Source organism: Tyto alba, unplaced genomic scaffold, assembly GCF_018691265.1.
Source record: "Tyto alba isolate M040663 unplaced genomic scaffold, T.alba_DEE_v4.0 Super-Scaffold_23, whole genome shotgun sequence".
Classification (NCBI taxonomy): domain Eukaryota; kingdom Metazoa; phylum Chordata; class Aves; order Strigiformes; family Tytonidae; genus Tyto; species Tyto alba.
In genome coordinates, this window is record NW_024881297.1 from 28,369,204 (window position 1) to 28,385,524 (window position 16,321).

General features: G+C 69.7%; 2 protein-coding genes across 2 annotated transcripts; both read right to left on the reverse strand.

Moving 5' to 3' along the window:
* Window positions 1-1,496: 1,496 nt before the first annotated feature.
* NR4A1 (nuclear receptor subfamily 4 group A member 1) lies at window positions 1,497-7,514 on the reverse strand. Its single transcript, XM_042797143.1, has 7 exons — window positions 6,894-7,514; window positions 3,442-4,241; window positions 3,052-3,181; window positions 2,791-2,942; window positions 2,515-2,717; window positions 2,256-2,434; window positions 1,497-2,165 (listed from the first exon to the last, which is right to left on the reverse strand). The coding sequence occupies exons 2-7, from the start codon at window positions 4,237-4,239 to the stop codon at window positions 1,909-1,911; spliced, it is 1,719 nt and encodes a 572-aa protein (XP_042653077.1). The 5' UTR covers window positions 4,240-4,241; window positions 6,894-7,514; the 3' UTR covers window positions 1,497-1,908.
* Window positions 7,515-11,270: 3,756 nt separating this feature from the next.
* Window positions 11,271-16,265, reverse strand: TAMALIN (trafficking regulator and scaffold protein tamalin). The gene is made up of 8 exons (XM_042796755.1): window positions 16,122-16,265; window positions 13,653-13,702; window positions 13,135-13,189; window positions 12,676-12,778; window positions 12,499-12,592; window positions 12,356-12,422; window positions 12,188-12,254; window positions 11,271-12,100 (listed from the first exon to the last, which is right to left on the reverse strand). The coding sequence occupies exons 1-8, from the start codon at window positions 16,263-16,265 to the stop codon at window positions 11,670-11,672; spliced, it is 1,011 nt and encodes a 336-aa protein (XP_042652689.1). The 3' UTR covers window positions 11,271-11,669.
* Between the last annotated feature and the right edge of the window lie 56 nt (window positions 16,266-16,321).

Genomic DNA, 16,321 nt, shown 5'->3' on the forward strand with positions numbered 1-16,321 from the left:
GACAGGGGGACATACAGACACAAGGGACAGGGGGACACAGGGGATATGGGAGAAAAGGACAGGGGGACACTGGGACAGGGGGATGGGTGGTCATGGGGACACGGGAATGGGGACATATGGACACAAGGGACAGGGGTATATGGGGACACTGGGGATACTGGAGAAAGGGACAGGGGGACAAAGGGACAGGGGAAGAGATGGTCATGGGGACACATGGGACAGGGGGACATGGGGGGGACAGGGGGACATGGGGGACACAGGGGATACTGGAGAAAAGGACAGGGGGGACGGAGGACACAAGAAAGGGGGACAGATGGCCATGGGGACAGAGGGGCATGGGGATTTGGGGCACTGCCCTCGTGCCATGCCAGCGTCCCCCGGCCCATCTCAGCATCAGGCCACCCACGCCACCATGGGGCCACATGTCCTGGTGTAAATAGCAGGGAGGGCCGTGGCTGTGGCATGTCACCGGGACACACATGACACACATGTCCGTGCCGTGCAGCCCTGGGGCAAGCAGCACGCCTGGGGTGGGCCGTGGGGCTATTTTTACCTGGCGCTGCTGGCACCATCGTCCCCGTCCCTCAGGGGCTGGGGACAGGGACAAGGTGGGCAGAAGCCAGCCCTGCGCCGTGGGGAGGGGACAGGGACCCACCACCCTGCTCTGCCCCAGCCGGGAACCTCAGGGTCCGGGGGGGGCTTCCCTCCCCCGGAGGCTTCAGAGTAGGGGTCAGCACCGTGACGGACCTTGGAACAGGCAGGCGCTGAGGGGGGGGAACAACACCCCCCCCCACGTGTCCCCTCCCCATCCCCACAGCTCTCCTAGCCCCCCCCCCCCCGCCAGACCCCAGGGCCACAGCCCTGCTGTGCGTCAGTGCTCTCCCCACGGCGGGGGCGGGTGGTGGAGGGGGGGGGACACACACACAGAGGGGCCCTTGTTCGCCGCCGCGGAGCCCCCCCAGCCCAGCACCTCAATGTGGCCCTTGTTCAGCCCCAGCCCTTGGTGTCCCCATCAACATTTGCTCCAGGGCCAGGCTGTCCCCCAGCAGGAAGAAGAGGACAAGCCAGGGGACAATGCCAGCCCAGCGTGTGTGTCCCCTCCCTACACACCAGGACCCCCACCCCCTGACCCCCAGCAGGAATGTGGACCCCAAACTCTGTCCCCACCGGCCCTACCACTGGCCACGTCCCTGGGGACACAGGGAGATGGCTGGCGGGGAGAGGGAGGGAGGGAATGGGACCCGGTCACGCTTCCTGGTTATTTTGGGGACGATAAATCAGGCGGGCGACAGGTGGGGGGGCCACAGCAGCCGCCGCCGGGGGGGGGGTGGGGGGGTGGGGTGAGAGAGGGGTCAAGGGCAGCGGCGTGGGCAACGTGCGGCTCCGGTGCCCTGGCTGTCCCCATGCTCTGCGCCCCCCCCCGCCTTCCAAATCACCCTCTATTAAATATAGATGATGGTAGTAGGTGGGACACACACACACACACACACAGGAGGTTTCAACAGCTCTGAGTGTACGTACAAGTTTATATACAGAAAATGGCCAAAAGAGGGAAAAAAAAAATAATAATATAAAGGGAAGGGGGAGGAGGAGGCTGGGGGGCACGGAGCCCCCCCTCCTGCCCCCACGCTCCCCACTCTGTACAGGACCTGGCCGCTCGCTATTTACAACGGGGGCATTTTTACAGGGGAGAAGGGGAGCATCGCGCCGGCGACGGCCCCCCCCAGGGGGAAATGGCACCGAGGCTGCTGTGCCCGGTGCCGTGAAGGCACGTGGGGGAGGGGGACCCGGGTGTCCCCAAGGGGACCGAGGCATCCCGGCGAGAGGAGGAGGGGTGATTCAAGGCGTCCCCAGGGGTGGTGGCAGCCCTGCCCCCCCCCCCCCCCCCCGCCTCCAAGGGGGGGATGCTCAGAAGGGCAGCGTGTCCATGAAGATCTTGTCGACGATGGGGGGGGGCGGCACCAGGTCCTCCAGCTTCAGGTAGAAGATGCGCTGGAGGCCCTGGGTGCAGAGGCTGCGCAGCTCGGGCAGTTTGCCCAGCAGCTTGGAGAGGCAGCCGGGGCGGCCCGGCTCGGCCCCCGCCGCTGCCACATGGTCCTTCAGGCAGCCCACGATGCGGTTCTGCAGCTCCTCCACCCGCTTGGGCTCCTTCAGCCCGTGGCGGTCTGCGGGAGGGAGAAGGGCGTGAGGCCAAGGGGATGGCCGCGGGGTGGGGAAGGCGAGAACGGGGGTGGCGGGGGGGGGGGGAGGCTCACCTGTGATGATGACGAGGGCGGCGAGGCAGGAGAAGGAGGGGACGTCGACGCTCATGCGGTGCAGGCTCTGGGAGAACTCGAGGATGGCGTCGATCCACTCGCCAAAGCCCCGCACGCACTGCAAGCGGTGCAGCACCACCCCATTGCAAAAGATGAGTTTCCCTTCCTCCGGCTTGGAGCTGCGGGCACAACCACGGGTGTAACCACCCCCTCCCCAGCATGGCCCCGGGCTCCCTGTCGCGCCGTGCCGGGGGCTCACCGGTATGCCAGGCGCAGGATGAAAAGCTCGAGGAAGGCCGACTCCAGCAGCAGGTCCTGGTCCTCCTTGGGCAGCTCGGCGAAGCCCTGGATTTTCTCAGCCCACTTGCGGATGACGTCCATGGAGCCGGTGAGCAGGTCGTAAAACTGCTGCACGTCCACCGAGTCCTCCTTCTCAAACTGGCACGGCGCCGACTCCTGGAACTGCCGTGGGGATGGGGTCAGGATCCGGCCCCGGCACAGCCCCGGGGAGGGCGCGGGGTGGTACCGGCCCTACCTTGGAGTAGTCGAGCTTGGTGGCGCTGGGAATGGAGTCGATGTGCGCTCGCACCAGGGAGGTGATGAGGCTGACGGGGGACGTGTCCGGCGGCTGCTTGGGCTTGGAGGGCAGCCGGCCCCGCCGCCCCTTCAGGCTGTCGGTCCGGACCACTGCGGTGAGGGACATGCAATGAGCACGTCCGTCCTCAGCGCAACCAGGGCCCCCCACCCCAACAGCTGCTGGGATCCCCCCCCAACCCCCTGGACGGGACCCCGGTACCTTCTTTGACCATGCCGACGGCCAGGCACTTCTGGAAGCGGCAGAACTGGCAGCGGTTCCTCCGCCGCTTGTCCACGGGGCAGTCCTTGTTGGCCAGGCAGATGTACTTGGCGTTCTTCTGCACCGTGCGCTGCGGGCGGGGAAGGAGCGGCCCAAGCTCAGCCCGGGGCGCTGAGCCGCCGAACAAAAGCCCTTCTGTCCTCCCCTGCCTCCCGCTCCAACCCGGCATCCGGCTCCGCGTCCGCGGGGAGGGCTCCCGGGGCCACGCTCCCTGCCCTCTGCCCCTCCCCGGGGTGACCCGCAGCATCCTCCCGCTGCTGCAAAGCATTGTGGGAACATCCCAGCCACAGGTTAAGGTGAGGTGGGGGTGGGGGGGGGGTGTCCCCTTACCTTGAAGAAGCCCTTGCAGCCCTCGCAGGTGCGCACGCCGTAGTGCTGGCAGGAAGCGTTGTCCCCACAGACAGCGCAGCGGCCCTCGCCCACCCCGGGGCTGCGCGCCTTGGCGGGGGTCAGCGCCGGCCCCTCCAGCAGCGGCGAGGTGGGGGCCAGGGGCAGCCCGGCAAAGCCCCCGGGGGAGCCCTGGGCCAGGGCAAAGGCGTCCGTGTCCAGCAGCCGCGGGTCCAGGCGGGGCGAGGGGCCTGGCTGTCCCTTCAGGGTCCCGGGGGACGCGCCGGGGCTGTGTGCTGGGGGGCCGAAGGCGAAGAAGGGGGGCTGAGCCCCACCGCCCTTAGCTGGCTCAGCCCAGGGCCGCCCGCCCTCGTAGTTCGGCGGGGGTGAGTACGCCCCAAAAGAGCCCTCCCAGCCCGGAGCCTGGGGCGGCTGGAAGCCCGGCGTGGCGGGCGAGGGGACGGAGCAGGGGCTGCCGTAACAGTCCGAGCCGCTGGAGGAGAGGGTCTCATCCAGCTGCCCGCCGAAGGCGCCGGGGTAGCAGCCGTACACCTGGAAATCCTCCAGCTTGAAGGTGGCGGTGGGCTGGCTGCCGGCCGGCAGCTGGTAGAGGAAGGCGTCGAACTCGCCAGCGTAGCCCTCCATGAAGGTGCTGAAGCTGGGCAAGGAGGGGGCGGCCGCCAAGTCCGCTCCGGCCACCTCCATGGGGAAGCGGCCGCCTTCGGGGTTGAGCAGCTCGGGCGAGCAGCGCTCGCAGGGGCCGGCGCCCGCCGTGCCGTACTGCGCCTGGATGCAGGGCATCTCTGTGGGGAGAGCAGGGCGTCAGCGGGGACCCCATCACCGCACCCACCCTGCAGCCCCTCCGCGGATGAAGATGGGGTGGGGGGGAGGGAGAACCGTGGGGGGCTTCCCCGGGATCCCTCTCGTGCCAGAGCCGGACCCTCGGAGCCGGTGGCAGCCACTGCCGGCCCTGGGAAAGGTCACACTGCAGCCAATGGGCGCAAAGGACATTCCCCAAAACGCTGGCTTAGCAAAGCCACCGAAAGGGAAGGAGGGAGGAATGCGGCCGGCGGATTCCCGAGCCCCGGGGCTGGCTGGGGGAAGCCGGAGCCGGGGCTGAACCAGGACTTGAGGGTCCCGCTCTTTCCCCCCACCCCCATTTCAAAGCCTTTTGGCAAAGCAAACGCAGCCAGAACCGCCAGCTGCAGGGGGGAGTGGAGCCTACCCCCCTGGCCCTGCAGCCCCCTGGCCCCGCAGCACCGATCCAGCCCCCCGTAAGACCTCGCAGGAGTCCCGGGTCCAGCTGAAAGCCAAGCCAGGAGTGACCCCGGTGGCAAGACGATAATGTAATTCATCTCGCAGACCTTTAAATGTCACGCCGTGCCTGGCCCCCGGCCGCTGCAGCCCCGGCACCGCACCGCTGCCAGCTCACCCACCGGCCCCCGGCTTCCCCCAGCCAAGTCCCGGCAGCTTTTGCCGGTGCCCAGAAAACCGATACCCGCACTGGGAGCTGGGTTTAAAAATACCCAGTGTGGGTCCAGCCCTGGCACCCACAGGGTGGCACCAGCCCCCAGTCTACTCCCAGTGCCCCGGTGGGGTTTGTGCCCCATCTGAGGGCTGTGCCAGGCTCAGATGACGGGGTTCAGGGGGGATGGTGACCCCCTCACACACAGCCAGGGGACACAAGGCCACGCTGGGGACATGGCAGCGGGGGACACCAGCTCTGCTTTCCTCACCCACATGCAAATCCTGGCTGCAAATCGCCGGCCGGGCTATGCAAAGCCTCGACCCTTCCCACCATCCCGGCGCTGGGTTTAGCAGCAGCAGGCTGCCAAATTCAAATGTTTTTACCCTCAGCCATGCTCTGGCAGCGTTTGGGGGTCCCCCCCTGCCATGAACCCCGGGGACAAATTCCCGGCAGCGGCCCCCACGCTGCCCACGGCCTGGGGACTAATTGCAGATTCCTCGTTTGGGAGTGCAGGCAGCTGCCCGTGCCCAGGCCCGGAGGCTGGTGGCAGCCCCTGGCACCGGGCCCTGGACTGCGGGCGGGCGAGAGCAGCCGGCAGTGCTGGAGGGGGGGTTGGTGTGTGTGGGGGTAACACTGCCCACCCCGCCACCGGCACCTGCTGCCTCGCCTTGCCAAAATGTGGCCACTGCCAGCCCTGTGTGGGCAGCGAGGGCCTTGTCTGCACCGTGCTGCCCGCACCGCTGTGCCCCCCCCCCCCCCGCCACCGTACCCCCCGTACTGGCTCCACAATCACTCTCACTCTGGGGCTCCCAGGGCGATGCCCGGTTTGGGGGTGATTCTATCCCCGAGAAATGGCTCCCAGTCCCTCACAGCTTCTCCCAGAGCCCAGCGTCGGGCTTTTCCCAGGATCGGGACCCCTCGCTCGCTCTGCTGGTCCCTGCCTGGTGTGCCTCCTCCTTCCCCGCTCCGGTTCTCCCCGGTGCTACCGGGTACCCCCAAGGGCCAGCCCTGCACAGCGCACACCGACCGGTTCCTTCCACCAGGAGCCCCAGCTCCCCCGGTGTCACCGGGATGTCCACTGCCCTGAGCTCCCGGTGCTACCAGGACACCCGACCCAGCTCCAGCTGCAAAACCTAATCCGGTTCTCCCCAGGACGCCTGATCCGGTTCTCCCTGGTGCCACCGGGACACCCGATCCAGCTCCCCCCGGGACGCCTGCCCCCATGCACTTTGCAGGACGCCCGCCGCGACTCGCCTCCGGTACCACCGGGGCACCCGAACCGCCTGCCCCCTGTGCCACCGGGACACCCGAACCGGCTCCCCCACCGGTGCCAACCAGGACACCCGCCCCTATGCACTTTGCGGGACACCCGCGGCTCTGAGCCCCCGGTGCCACCGGGACACCCGACCCCGACTCTCCCCACACTGTCACTGGGACACCCAAACCGGCTGCCGCCAGTGCCATCAGGACACCCAAACTGGTCTTCACCGGGACACCCGAACCGGTCCAGCCCCCCTGGTGCCACCGGGACACCTGACCCCTCTCCCCCCGGTGCCACCGGGACACCCGAACCGGCTGCCCCCAGTGCCACCGGGACACCCAGACTGGTCTTCACCGGGACACCCGAACTGGTCTTGCCCCCTCGGTGCCACCGGGACACCCGAACCGGCTGCCCCCAGTGCCATCAGAACACCCAAACTGGTCTTCACCGGGACACCCGAACCGGTCTTACCCCCTCGGTGCCACCGGGACACCCGAACCAGCTCCCCCCGGGACGCCCAACCGCATACACTTCGCAGGACGCCCGCCGCGGCTCGCCTCCGCTACCACCGGGACACCCAAACCGGCACCCCCCGCTGCCACCGGGACAACCACCCCGTGCACCCCCCGGTGCCACCGGGACACCCGACCCCGTGCACCCCCCGGGGCGCGCCCCGCCCCCCCCCCCCCCCCCGCCCGCGGTGAACCCCTCCGGGGCTCCCCGTACCCGGGTGCCGGCGCGGCGATGCTCCGGTTCCCGTTCCGCCGCCGCTCGCGGGCTCCGCCGGGCTCCGGCCCCGCCACTACTTTCTCTTAAGCGCTCGGTGACGCGCGGGGCGGCGCGCGGGCCCGTGACGCACGGAGGCGCCGTAGAAGGCGCGGGGGGGGGCGGTTCCGGCGGGGGCGCGGCCGTGACGCACGCGGGGTTCCATTGACGCAACCGCGGCGCCCGCGCTAAAAATACCCGCGCGGCCCCGGCTAAAAATAGCACGGGCGCCCCCCGCCCCTCCCCCCCCCCGGGGGGCTCCTGGGGCCGCCGCCGGCGGGGGGGGGCGGGGGGGAGGGAGGCCCCAGTGTCGGAACCGGGACGGGCAGGGGCGGCAACAAGGGGCCGGGGCCGCTATTCCCGGTGCCCGTCATTCCCGGTGCCCGTCTCCCCGGTGCCCTCTCGGTACCGGTATCCCCGGTGCCGGTAACCCCGCTGCTGGCATTCCCCGGTGCTCCCATCCCTGGTTTCCCTTTGATGCCGTTATCCCAGGTGCCTCCATCCCCGGTGTCCCGTCAGTGCTGGTATCCCCGGTGCTGGTGTCCCCGGTGCCCCTTCGCTGCTGATACCCCGGTGCCTCCATCCCCCCGGAGTCCCGTCGGTGCTAATATCCCCGGTGCTGGTATCCCCGTTGTCCCCATCCCCACTGTCCCTCGGTGCCGGTATCTCCGGTGCCCCCTCAGTGCTGACATCCCCGGTGCCCTCATCCCCGGTGTCCCTTTGGTGCCGTTATGCTCGGTGCCTCCATCCCCGGTGCCCCCTCGGTGCTGACATCCCCGGTGCCCCCATCCCCCGTGCCCTCTCGGTGCCGTTATCCCCGGTGCTGGTATCCCCGGTGTCTCCCCGCTGCTGGTACCCCGGTGCCGGCATCCCCCGCTGCCTCCATCCCCGATGCCCCTCTGGTACCGCGTTATCCCCGGTGCTCCCTCGGTGCCCCCATCCCCGGAGCTCCCCTCGGTGCCGGTATCCCCGGTTCCGCTATGCCCAATCCCCATCTGAGCCGGTATCTTCGGTGCTCAGTGTCCCCGGTGCCGGTTCCCCCGGGCTCCCCCCGCCCGGTCCCGGCGGGGAGACCCTGGCCGGGCCGATGGAAAGAGCGGCGGGTGCTGGCGGGCGCCCAGCGCCGGGAACGGCGCCCGCGGGCTGGAGAGATGAGCTCAGCCCGGGCCGGGCCGGCGGGAGGGCGAGGGGTGAGCGGGGAGGGACCCGACACCCCCTCGGCACCCCCCGGTACTCGCCGGTAGCCCCCCCGGCACCCCCCCCCGGTATCCCCCAGCACCCCCCGGTACCCTCCGGCATTCCCCCAGGAACCCTCCGGTACCCCCCTCCGGGACCCCCCCCCGGGCACCCTCCCGTACCCGCTCTCGGTGGCGAACCGAGGGGCTTGGGGGACCCGTCCCGCCGTGCCCACTCGTTCCCCCCGGATTGGCAGCCCCGTTAGTGCCTCCTCCGTGAATGTCACCCCCCGTTAGTGCCCCCCCCCGTTAGTGCCACCAGCGATGCCAGCCTTGGCACTGACCCCCGTTATTCCCCCCCTCTATTCCCCTCCCCTTAATGCCATCCCTCAGCAATGCCCCCCCCGTTAATGCCACCCCAGCAATGCCCCTCCGCAGTGTTAGAGCTCCCCCCCCGGCACGGCCCCGCCGAGCGGTGTGTGGCGGGCACCGGGCCCATCCCCGGGGCATCGGGGCGGCACGACGGGGTCCGGGCCCGCGGAGGAGCTGCCGGGCCCCCCGGTGCCGTGACCCTGCCCGGCTTCCCGGGACCCCTCCGGCCCTGAGAGGAGCGGAAAGGGAGGGAAACCCAGCACCGGAGGGGAGCGGGGGGTGCGGCACCGGGAGCCCAGGGGGGCACGGGGGTTCCGGGAGGTGCCGGTGCCACCTCCTCCCACCGCCCGTTACCTCGCTCCGGCCCCGGCTCCCGCTGCCGCCCGCCCTAGGCGGGGGCCCCGTGACGTCACACCTGGCCGCTGACGTCCCCGGGATCCCGCGGCATCACCGGGGCCTCCCCCGCGGGGATCACCCGGGCTCAACCGGGATCTGTCGGGGGTCCCCACACCCCGCGAGCGGCTCAGCCGGTACCGGGGCTCGGCCCGGGGCTGCAACCGGTACGAACCGGGGGTACAGCCAGGAGCCCCCCTGGGCCCTGGTCACCCGGGGGGATCCCGGGGCTGTCGGGGGTCCCAGGGCTGTCGGGGGTCCCGGAGCGCGGCCGGCCGCATCCCCCTCGCACCCCTCGCTCGGTGGCCGAGCCGGTGGCCGCGCTGCCGGAGGCGGGAGGGTGACGCCGGTGGCCCCCGCACCGGGATTAGCAGTACCCCGGGGGAGGAAACCCGAGCCCGGTCACCCCAGCAAGGCCACGGGCGTGCTCGGAGGGAGCCCCGGCTCCACCCTGACACCCCAGGGGGGCTGTGGGGGGCATGGTGGCCACCAGCCAGCCCTTCCCGCTGGCCCCAGGGCCAGAGTGGTGGGGGCTGGGTGGGCATCGGGGGATGGCAGGGTGCCCACGGCCGGGTGGGTGTCAGCGATTTGCAGGGTGCCCGTGGGGGGGAGGGTGTCGGGGATTACAGGGTGCCCGTGGGTGGGTGTCAGGGAATTACAGGGTACCCACAGGTGAGGGGGTGTCGGGGCTGGAAGGGTGCCCATGGGTGGGTGTTGGGGATTACAGGGTGCCCACGGGTGGGTGGGTGTTGGGGCTAGCAGGGTGCCCACGGGTGGGTGGGTGTCGGGGCTGGCAGAGTGCCCACGAGCAGGTGTCAGGGATTACAGGGTGCCCACAGGTGGGTGTCAGGGATTACAGGGTGCCACGGGTGGGTGGGTGTCAGGGATTTACACGATGCCCACAGCTGGGTGGGTGTCAGGGATTTCAGGGTGCCCACAGGGTGTCCACAGTCTGGGTGGGTGTCGGGGATTACAGGGTGTCCACAGGTGGGTGTTGGGGCTGGCAGGGTACCCAGAGCCGGGTGGGTGTCAGGGATTATAGGGTGCCCACGGGTGGGTGGGTGTTGGGGATTACAGGGTGCCTGTGGGTGGGTGTCGGGGATTACAGGGTGCCCACGGGTGGGTGGGTGTCGAGGCTGGCAGGGTGCCCACGGCCGGCCCTGACTCGCTGCTCCGGGTCTATATTTGTCAGTAATAACAGGCTGCTCCGGGGCGTTCCCAGGCCGGACCCCGCAGCCTTGGCCCTGCCGGTGCCACGCGTGACACCCGTGTCCCGCCGGCGCCTGCTCAGCCCCGGGCACACGCAGCCCCAGCTCGGGGGCTAAAAAAAGCTCCGCGTGGGGTGGCAGCTGCCGCATGGGGGGGGGAGGTGGGGGTGTCCCGTGACGGGGCCGGGGCGCCCCGACCCTGGCAGGGTGCTGGGAGCGCGGCCCCGTCTGTCGGACCATAAATGTCCAAGCTCGAAGCCGTCCTGGAACGGGGACAAGGCAGGAGAACGGTGGGGAGCCGGCTGGGCCCCACGCACACGCGCAGACACACGGCACACACGTGTGCACCTGCAGCATCCCCCCCACCCCACAAACCCACAGTCCCGCGCACCCCGGAGGTTCTCATCCCCAAAACCTCCAGCACACCCCCCCGCTCCGGGGTCCTGGGGTGAGGGGCTGAGCCATGGGTGCACCCCAGGGTGTGGCTGTGGGGTGCAGGAGCTCAGAGCTGGGGTGCCTCAGGGCTTCCCGAACACGCAATAGCCGAGAGAGGCAGAAGCCAGAGGGGAAACTGAGGCACAGAGCCAGCGGCAGCAGGCTGAGGGCTCTTGGGGGCTTGCACAGAGCGCTTGTGCAAGGGAATCCTCGTGCAAGGCCGCCCCTGTGCACCCGTGGGTGCTCGCTGCGGCAGCCTGGGGGTGTGTGTGTGTGTGTGTGTGTCCCCCAAGGCCTCTGGATGCTGCTTTGGTGGGACTGGGGGGGCAGCGGGGCGGAGGATGAGGACTCCAGTGCCCATCCTGCCCCCCCCCCCCGCCGGGCACCCCCGGCCCCCGCAGCCGGAAGGACTCGGGGTGGGACCGGCTTCCCGGCCGCTGCCGGAGGAAACGGGACAGGAAGGGCCTGGCTGGGGCCCCACAGCGCTGGGACATGACCCACGGCACCGGGCGGCGGGTGGGGGGGGGGGAGAAGGACACGGGGTGAGGGGGGTCCCCAGGATCCTCACGTAGGGGCTGAGGTGACATCCGTCACCCCAAAGCTTCACCCAGCTGGCAGGCGGGAGGGCAGTGCAGGAGGTGAGGGGGGGGGGGGGGAGGGGGGCTGCAGCCCCGTGGGGCTCCCCCAGGGGACACAGACCCCCCTCAGCCAGCCTGTGTCCCCCCCCCCCCCCCCCAGTCATAGCCACACGCCGCTGCAAAAAGTCTCTGTATTAGCAAGTGCCGAGCGTGCCGGCGCGGTACAAAAGCCCCCCGGGGTGGCGGGAGGCAGGACCCCCGTGTGTCGTCATCGTGTGTCCCCCCCGCCCCGAGTGGGGACACACACACGCAGGCCGCCCCCCCCCCCCCCATGCCCCTCAAGCGGGGAGGGCACCAATTCCTGAGATGAGCGGTGGCTTCATGAGCCGCCTCGGGGAGGGTCCCCACGTCCGTCCGTCCCTCGGTGCCACGACCCCCGTGGCTTGGGAGGGGGGGGGTGGGGGGGACCCCGACCTTGAGCTCCTTCCAGTGGCCCCAGGGGAGAGGGGGCGGGCACGAAGCCCTTTGCAATAAATAAAATAAATAGGCCTGGGGGGACACCAGTGGTGCCCCCGGCTAGAGGTGACTCTCCTCCTCCTCCAGCGCCCGGTTCAGTCCTGGGATGAATTTGAGCAGCCGCCGGTGAAAGCTGCTGTGCCGGCTCTTGCGGGGGGCGGCCGCCCCCTCCCCGGGGCCCCTGGCCCGCGCCCACAATCGCCCCGTGGCCCCCATTTCCCCGCCGCACTTGAGGCTGGCGCTACGGGCCAGGGCTGGCCGGGGGCGCGGCGGGGGGGGCGCGGGCCCCCCTTTGTCCTTGTCCTTGTCCCCATCCTTGTCTCCCCCCTCCAGCGAGTCGGCGGAGGCGAAGAGGCAGGTCTGGTAGAGGGAGTCGTCGCTGCCGCAGGCGCTGGCGCGGGGGGAGCCGCCGGGCAGCCCCCCCTCACCCTGCAGGCACCAGCGGATGGACTCCAGCGTGTCATAGATGCTGGGGTCCTTGGCCACTACACCTGGAGGGGGATAAAGATGGGGGAGGGGGGGCAATCAGAGGGGGCTGGGGGGTGTCCCACAGCCCCCCCACCCCAGCCCCTACTCACCCCGAACCAGCCGCTGCTCCTGCACCATCAGCGAGCGGTACTCCCCCCACTTCTCATAGAGGGTTTGCTGTGGGGAAGTGGGTGTGTGTGTGTGAAGACCCTGTGGGGGGTCCCCAGCCCCCCTGACCAGTTCCTCCTCCCCCCCCCAATACATCCCCCCCGCCTCACCTTCAGGTACTGCAGCCGGGCCTCCAGCTCGGCCCTCCGGATGGAAGTCCCATAGAGCGTGTCGAGCCTGTGGGGCAGCAGCTGTCAGTGTGGGGGGACTGGGGGTTCCCCCGTTCCCCCCCCCTCCATGCCCCCCAGCTCACCGGAGCATGTTGCCTGAGCTCTTGATAATCTCCACAATCTCCCGGTGCCGGATACCCTCCACGTTGAACCCGTTTACCCCCGTGATTGTGTCCCCTGGAGCGGGGAGGGGGGGAAAACAGGCTCAGGGATGCTGGGCCCCACTGCTGGCCCCCCCCCCCCCCCGGGGATGTGCTCACCGGCCTTGAGTCCCGCTGCCTCGGCTGGGCTCCCGCTATGGACCCGGCACACGAAGGTGAACATCTCCACGCTGTTCCTGTCCTGGTGGTGCAGCCCGTAGGTCTGAAATGGGGGGGGGGGGGGCGGCTCATGAGGGGTTTGGGGGGGACCCCCTGACCCCCAGGGTCCTCCCCAGGCACCAGGTAGGAATTGCAGCATTTAAGTGCTGCTGGGAGATGTGGGGCAGCACCCCGGCCCCCGGGGGTGGCTGTCTCGCCCCTGATGGCTGCACCCCAAGTGGGGCCCCCCCAGCCGCCCCCACTGTCATGGCCAGGGGAGGTTTCGGTAACCAGGCAGCTCTGTCACCGCTAAAAATAAATCCTGGCTCAGAGACAATTTAAAAATACCCTCGATGCAAAGCAAGGTGCGGGCTGGAAGGGTGGGGAGGGCGGCACGGCGTGGCACGGCACGGCACCCACCTGGATCTCGAAGCCGAAGGTCTCTTCCGCCGCCTTCTCCAGTGTCACCACCCTCCTGGGGGACACGGGGATCAGGGACAATTCAGAGCCCCTGGCACCCCCCACCCCGACTTGCCCGCTGAGACCTCGGGCGCTTCTCTCATGAAATGCTGCTTTGGGGTTTGGGTTTCCTCTGTGCTGGGCAGGACCCCAAAGGTGGGACCCCCCCCCCCAAGGGATAGGACCCCCCCAGGGATAGGACCCACCCAGGTTGGCCTTGACCAGAGGCCTGCAGCCTGTCCCATGGGTACCGGGCAGGGTCCCCACGGGGTCTGGGGGTGTCAGGCCCCCCCAGGGAACCATGACCCCATCGCTGCTCTCACCTGCCCGAGCTTTCCCCTAAAGTCACCCCCATTTCCAGCCCCTGTGGGGTGTCAGAGTGAAGCAGGCCAAGCCCTGACCCACTGGAACACAGACCCCAGCCCCACTCCCACGCGTGTCCCCCCCCCATCAGCGGGTCCCGGACCCCTGTCCCCTACCTGTGCTCCTCTGGGGACTGGCTCGGGGACGCCCACCTGAACCCCGCACCCTGTGGCAGAGGGAGATCCATCAGCGGGGGACCCCAGCCCGGATCACGTCCCCCTGCCACCCCCTCCAGGGACAGCCGAAACAGGGTGTCCCATCAGCACCCCCGGGGAGCACCGTGCCAAGCCGGCACCGAACCAGCACCCGGGGGCACCCATAGTCCCGTGGCCCCCCCCCCCCCCCCCGGCTGGCTGGGCATAACGAGGCTTTTTATCGGTGCTCAAAGCCACCCTCACATCTGCTCCGTGCTCCCCCCACGCTTTGACGTCAGCTGGCGATGCACCCCACCCCACGCCACGCTCTGGGGGGGGGGCGGGGGGGGCCCAGGCACAGAGGGGCCCTGTTGTGGTCACAAAGTCGTTTTTTTTTCATGTAAAATCCACTTCCCCGCCCCCCCCCCCCCGCCCCGAGCCCAGACAATGTCCCTGTTGTGGAGGGTACAGAGGCGTGGGCGGGCGGAGGGATGGGATGGGCACAACAGGACCCTCGCCGTGGGGCAGGAGGTGACAGGGCTGTCCCCAAATGCCCCTCTGAGGCTGCTGGGCTCCGGCAGCCCCGGCACGGTGTGGCCGGCGTCACCCGGACCTGTGCCTCGAGAGCGGCACGTGGCCCGTCGCGTGGTGCCACCAGCTCCCCCTGCTCCGTGCCACACGGGCGTCACCAATGCCGTGGCCGTGAGTGTTTCAAGCTCAAAGCCACCATAATCGGGTGCAGTCGCCGTGGGGAAAGTTGCCACCCGTCCCGTCGGGCCCCCACGTCACCCCAGTGACGGGGAGGTGACGCAGGATGCCTGAGCCCCCTTGGGGACATCTCCAGCGGTGGCCTCGGCCGGTGAGTGGGAGCCAGGCCACCGCACGTGACACGGCCCACGCCAGCGCGGCCGCGAGAGCCACTTCTGCTCCGGATGTCGGCTCTGCTCTCGCTTCCCCCCCCCCCCCCCCCCGATGTTCAGGAAATGCTGCGGGGCCGGGGGGGGGACACGACACGTCGGGGCCCCAGCGTCGCTGCAGAGGGGCTTTCCCAAGGGCGCGGTGGCAGACGGTCCCGTGTCCCACCAAGCCAGGTCCTGGGGGGTACCTTGTGCCCTGTCCCCCCCCCCTCCCTCCTTGGGGTAGAGCCTGGGGGCCATGGGGACACAACTGTCCTGGTGACATGGCCACACACAGCAGGGTGGGGGCTTGTCCCTGTGTCCCAAAGGCTGCAGAGCGGGATATGGGGAGGAGCTGGGACAGCATGTGGGGTTTAGGAGGGACAGTGGAGTGGGGGGAGGGACACAGGGAAGATACTGGGGCAGGACCTGGGGAGGAACCGGGACAGGACATGATGCTTGGGGGGACAACAGTGGAGCTGGATGGGGACACTGAGAACATGCTGGAGCAGGATGGGGAGATGCTGGGGTAGGACAAGAGGCTGGGGGGGGGACACACCGGGGCAGGATGGGGACAGTGGGACAGGATAAGAGGCTGGGGGGGGACACACCGGGGCAGGATGGGGACAGTGGGACAGGATAAGAGGCTGGGGGGGGACACACCGGGGCAGGATGGGGACAGTGGGGCAGGATAAGAGGCTGGGGGGGGACACACCGGGGCAGGATGGGGACAGTGGGGCAGGATAAGAGGCTGGGGGGACACACACCAGGGCAGGATGGGGACAGTGGGGCAGGATAAGAGGCTGAGGGGGGACACACCGGGGCAGGATAAGAGGCTGGGGGGGACACACCGGGGCAGGATAAGAGGCTGGGGGGGACACACCGGGGCAGGATGGGGACAGTGGGGCAGGATAAGAGGCTGGGGGGGGGACACACCGGGGCAGGATGGGGACAGTAGGGCAGGATAAGAGGCTGGGGGGACACACACCGGGGCAGGATGGGGACAGTGGGGCAGGATAAGAGGCTGGGGGGGGGACACACCGGGGCAGGATGGGGACAGTGGGGCAGGATAAGAGGCTGGGGGGACACACACCAGGGCAGGATGGGGACAGTGGGGCAGGATAAGAGGCTGGGGGGGGACACACCGAGGCAGGATAAGAGGCTGGGGGGGACACACCGGGGCAGGATGGGGACAGTGGGGCAGGATAAGAGGCTGGGGGGACACACACCGGGGCAGGATGGGGACAGTGGGGCAGGATAAGAGGCTGGGGGGGGACACACCGGGGCAGGATAAGAGGCTGGGGGTAGACACACTCTGGGGCACGATGGGGACACTGGGGCAGGACAAGAGCCCAGGAGAAGCCACCGGGACAGCTCTGCAGTGTACAGGCATCAACGACCTCACAGGACGGGGACACCCACCCACCCCCCCCCCCAGCCCGTGGCCGGTCACGGCGCTGGATCCCCCAGCAGCCCCAGTGAACAGCGTGTAGTGGGGGCGGGGGGGGGGGCTCCCCCGCCCTCCCCGCGCCCGGGGGGCTGCCGGTAGCCCTACCTTGCGCACCCGGGGCAGGGTCCCGCCGGCGGCCACCAGTGCCCGGTAGACATCGGCGGGGCCGGGGGGCTCCGGGGCCGCCGCCGCATCCTCCTCCTCCTCCTCCTCCTTCGGCCGGAGCCGCCGCAGCCGCCGCAGGGTCATGGCCGGGCAGCGCCGCCCCGCGCGTCCCTATATCAGCCCGCGGGGGGCGTGGCCTC

What these genes read in the sequence shown, in the direction of transcription:
- NR4A1 (XM_042797143.1), bottom strand. Translation starts at nt 4,239, where the DNA reads ATGCCCTGCATCCAGGCGCAGTACGGCACGGCGGGCGCCGGCCCCTGC. An exon ending in CCAAGCTCGACTACTCCAAG is followed by an intron (nt 2,718 to 2,790) that starts GTAGGGCCGGTA and finishes TCCCCACGGCAG; the next exon opens with TTCCAGGAGTCGGCGCCGTG. An exon ending in CGCCCTCGTCATCATCACAG is followed by an intron (nt 2,166 to 2,255) that starts GTGAGCCTCCCC and finishes TCCCTCCCGCAG; the next exon opens with ACCGCCACGGGCTGAAGGAG.
- TAMALIN (XM_042796755.1), bottom strand. Translation starts at nt 16,265, where the DNA reads ATGACCCTGCGGCGGCTGCGGCGGCTCCGGCCGAAGGAGGAGGAGGAG. An exon ending in CCCTGCCCCGGGTGCGCAAG is followed by an intron (nt 13,703 to 16,121) that starts GTAGGGCTACCG and finishes CCTCTGCCACAG; the next exon opens with GGTGCGGGGTTCAGGTGGGC. An exon ending in CCTTCGGCTTCGAGATCCAG is followed by an intron (nt 12,779 to 13,134) that starts GTGGGTGCCGTG and finishes CCCCCATTTCAG; the next exon opens with ACCTACGGGCTGCACCACCA.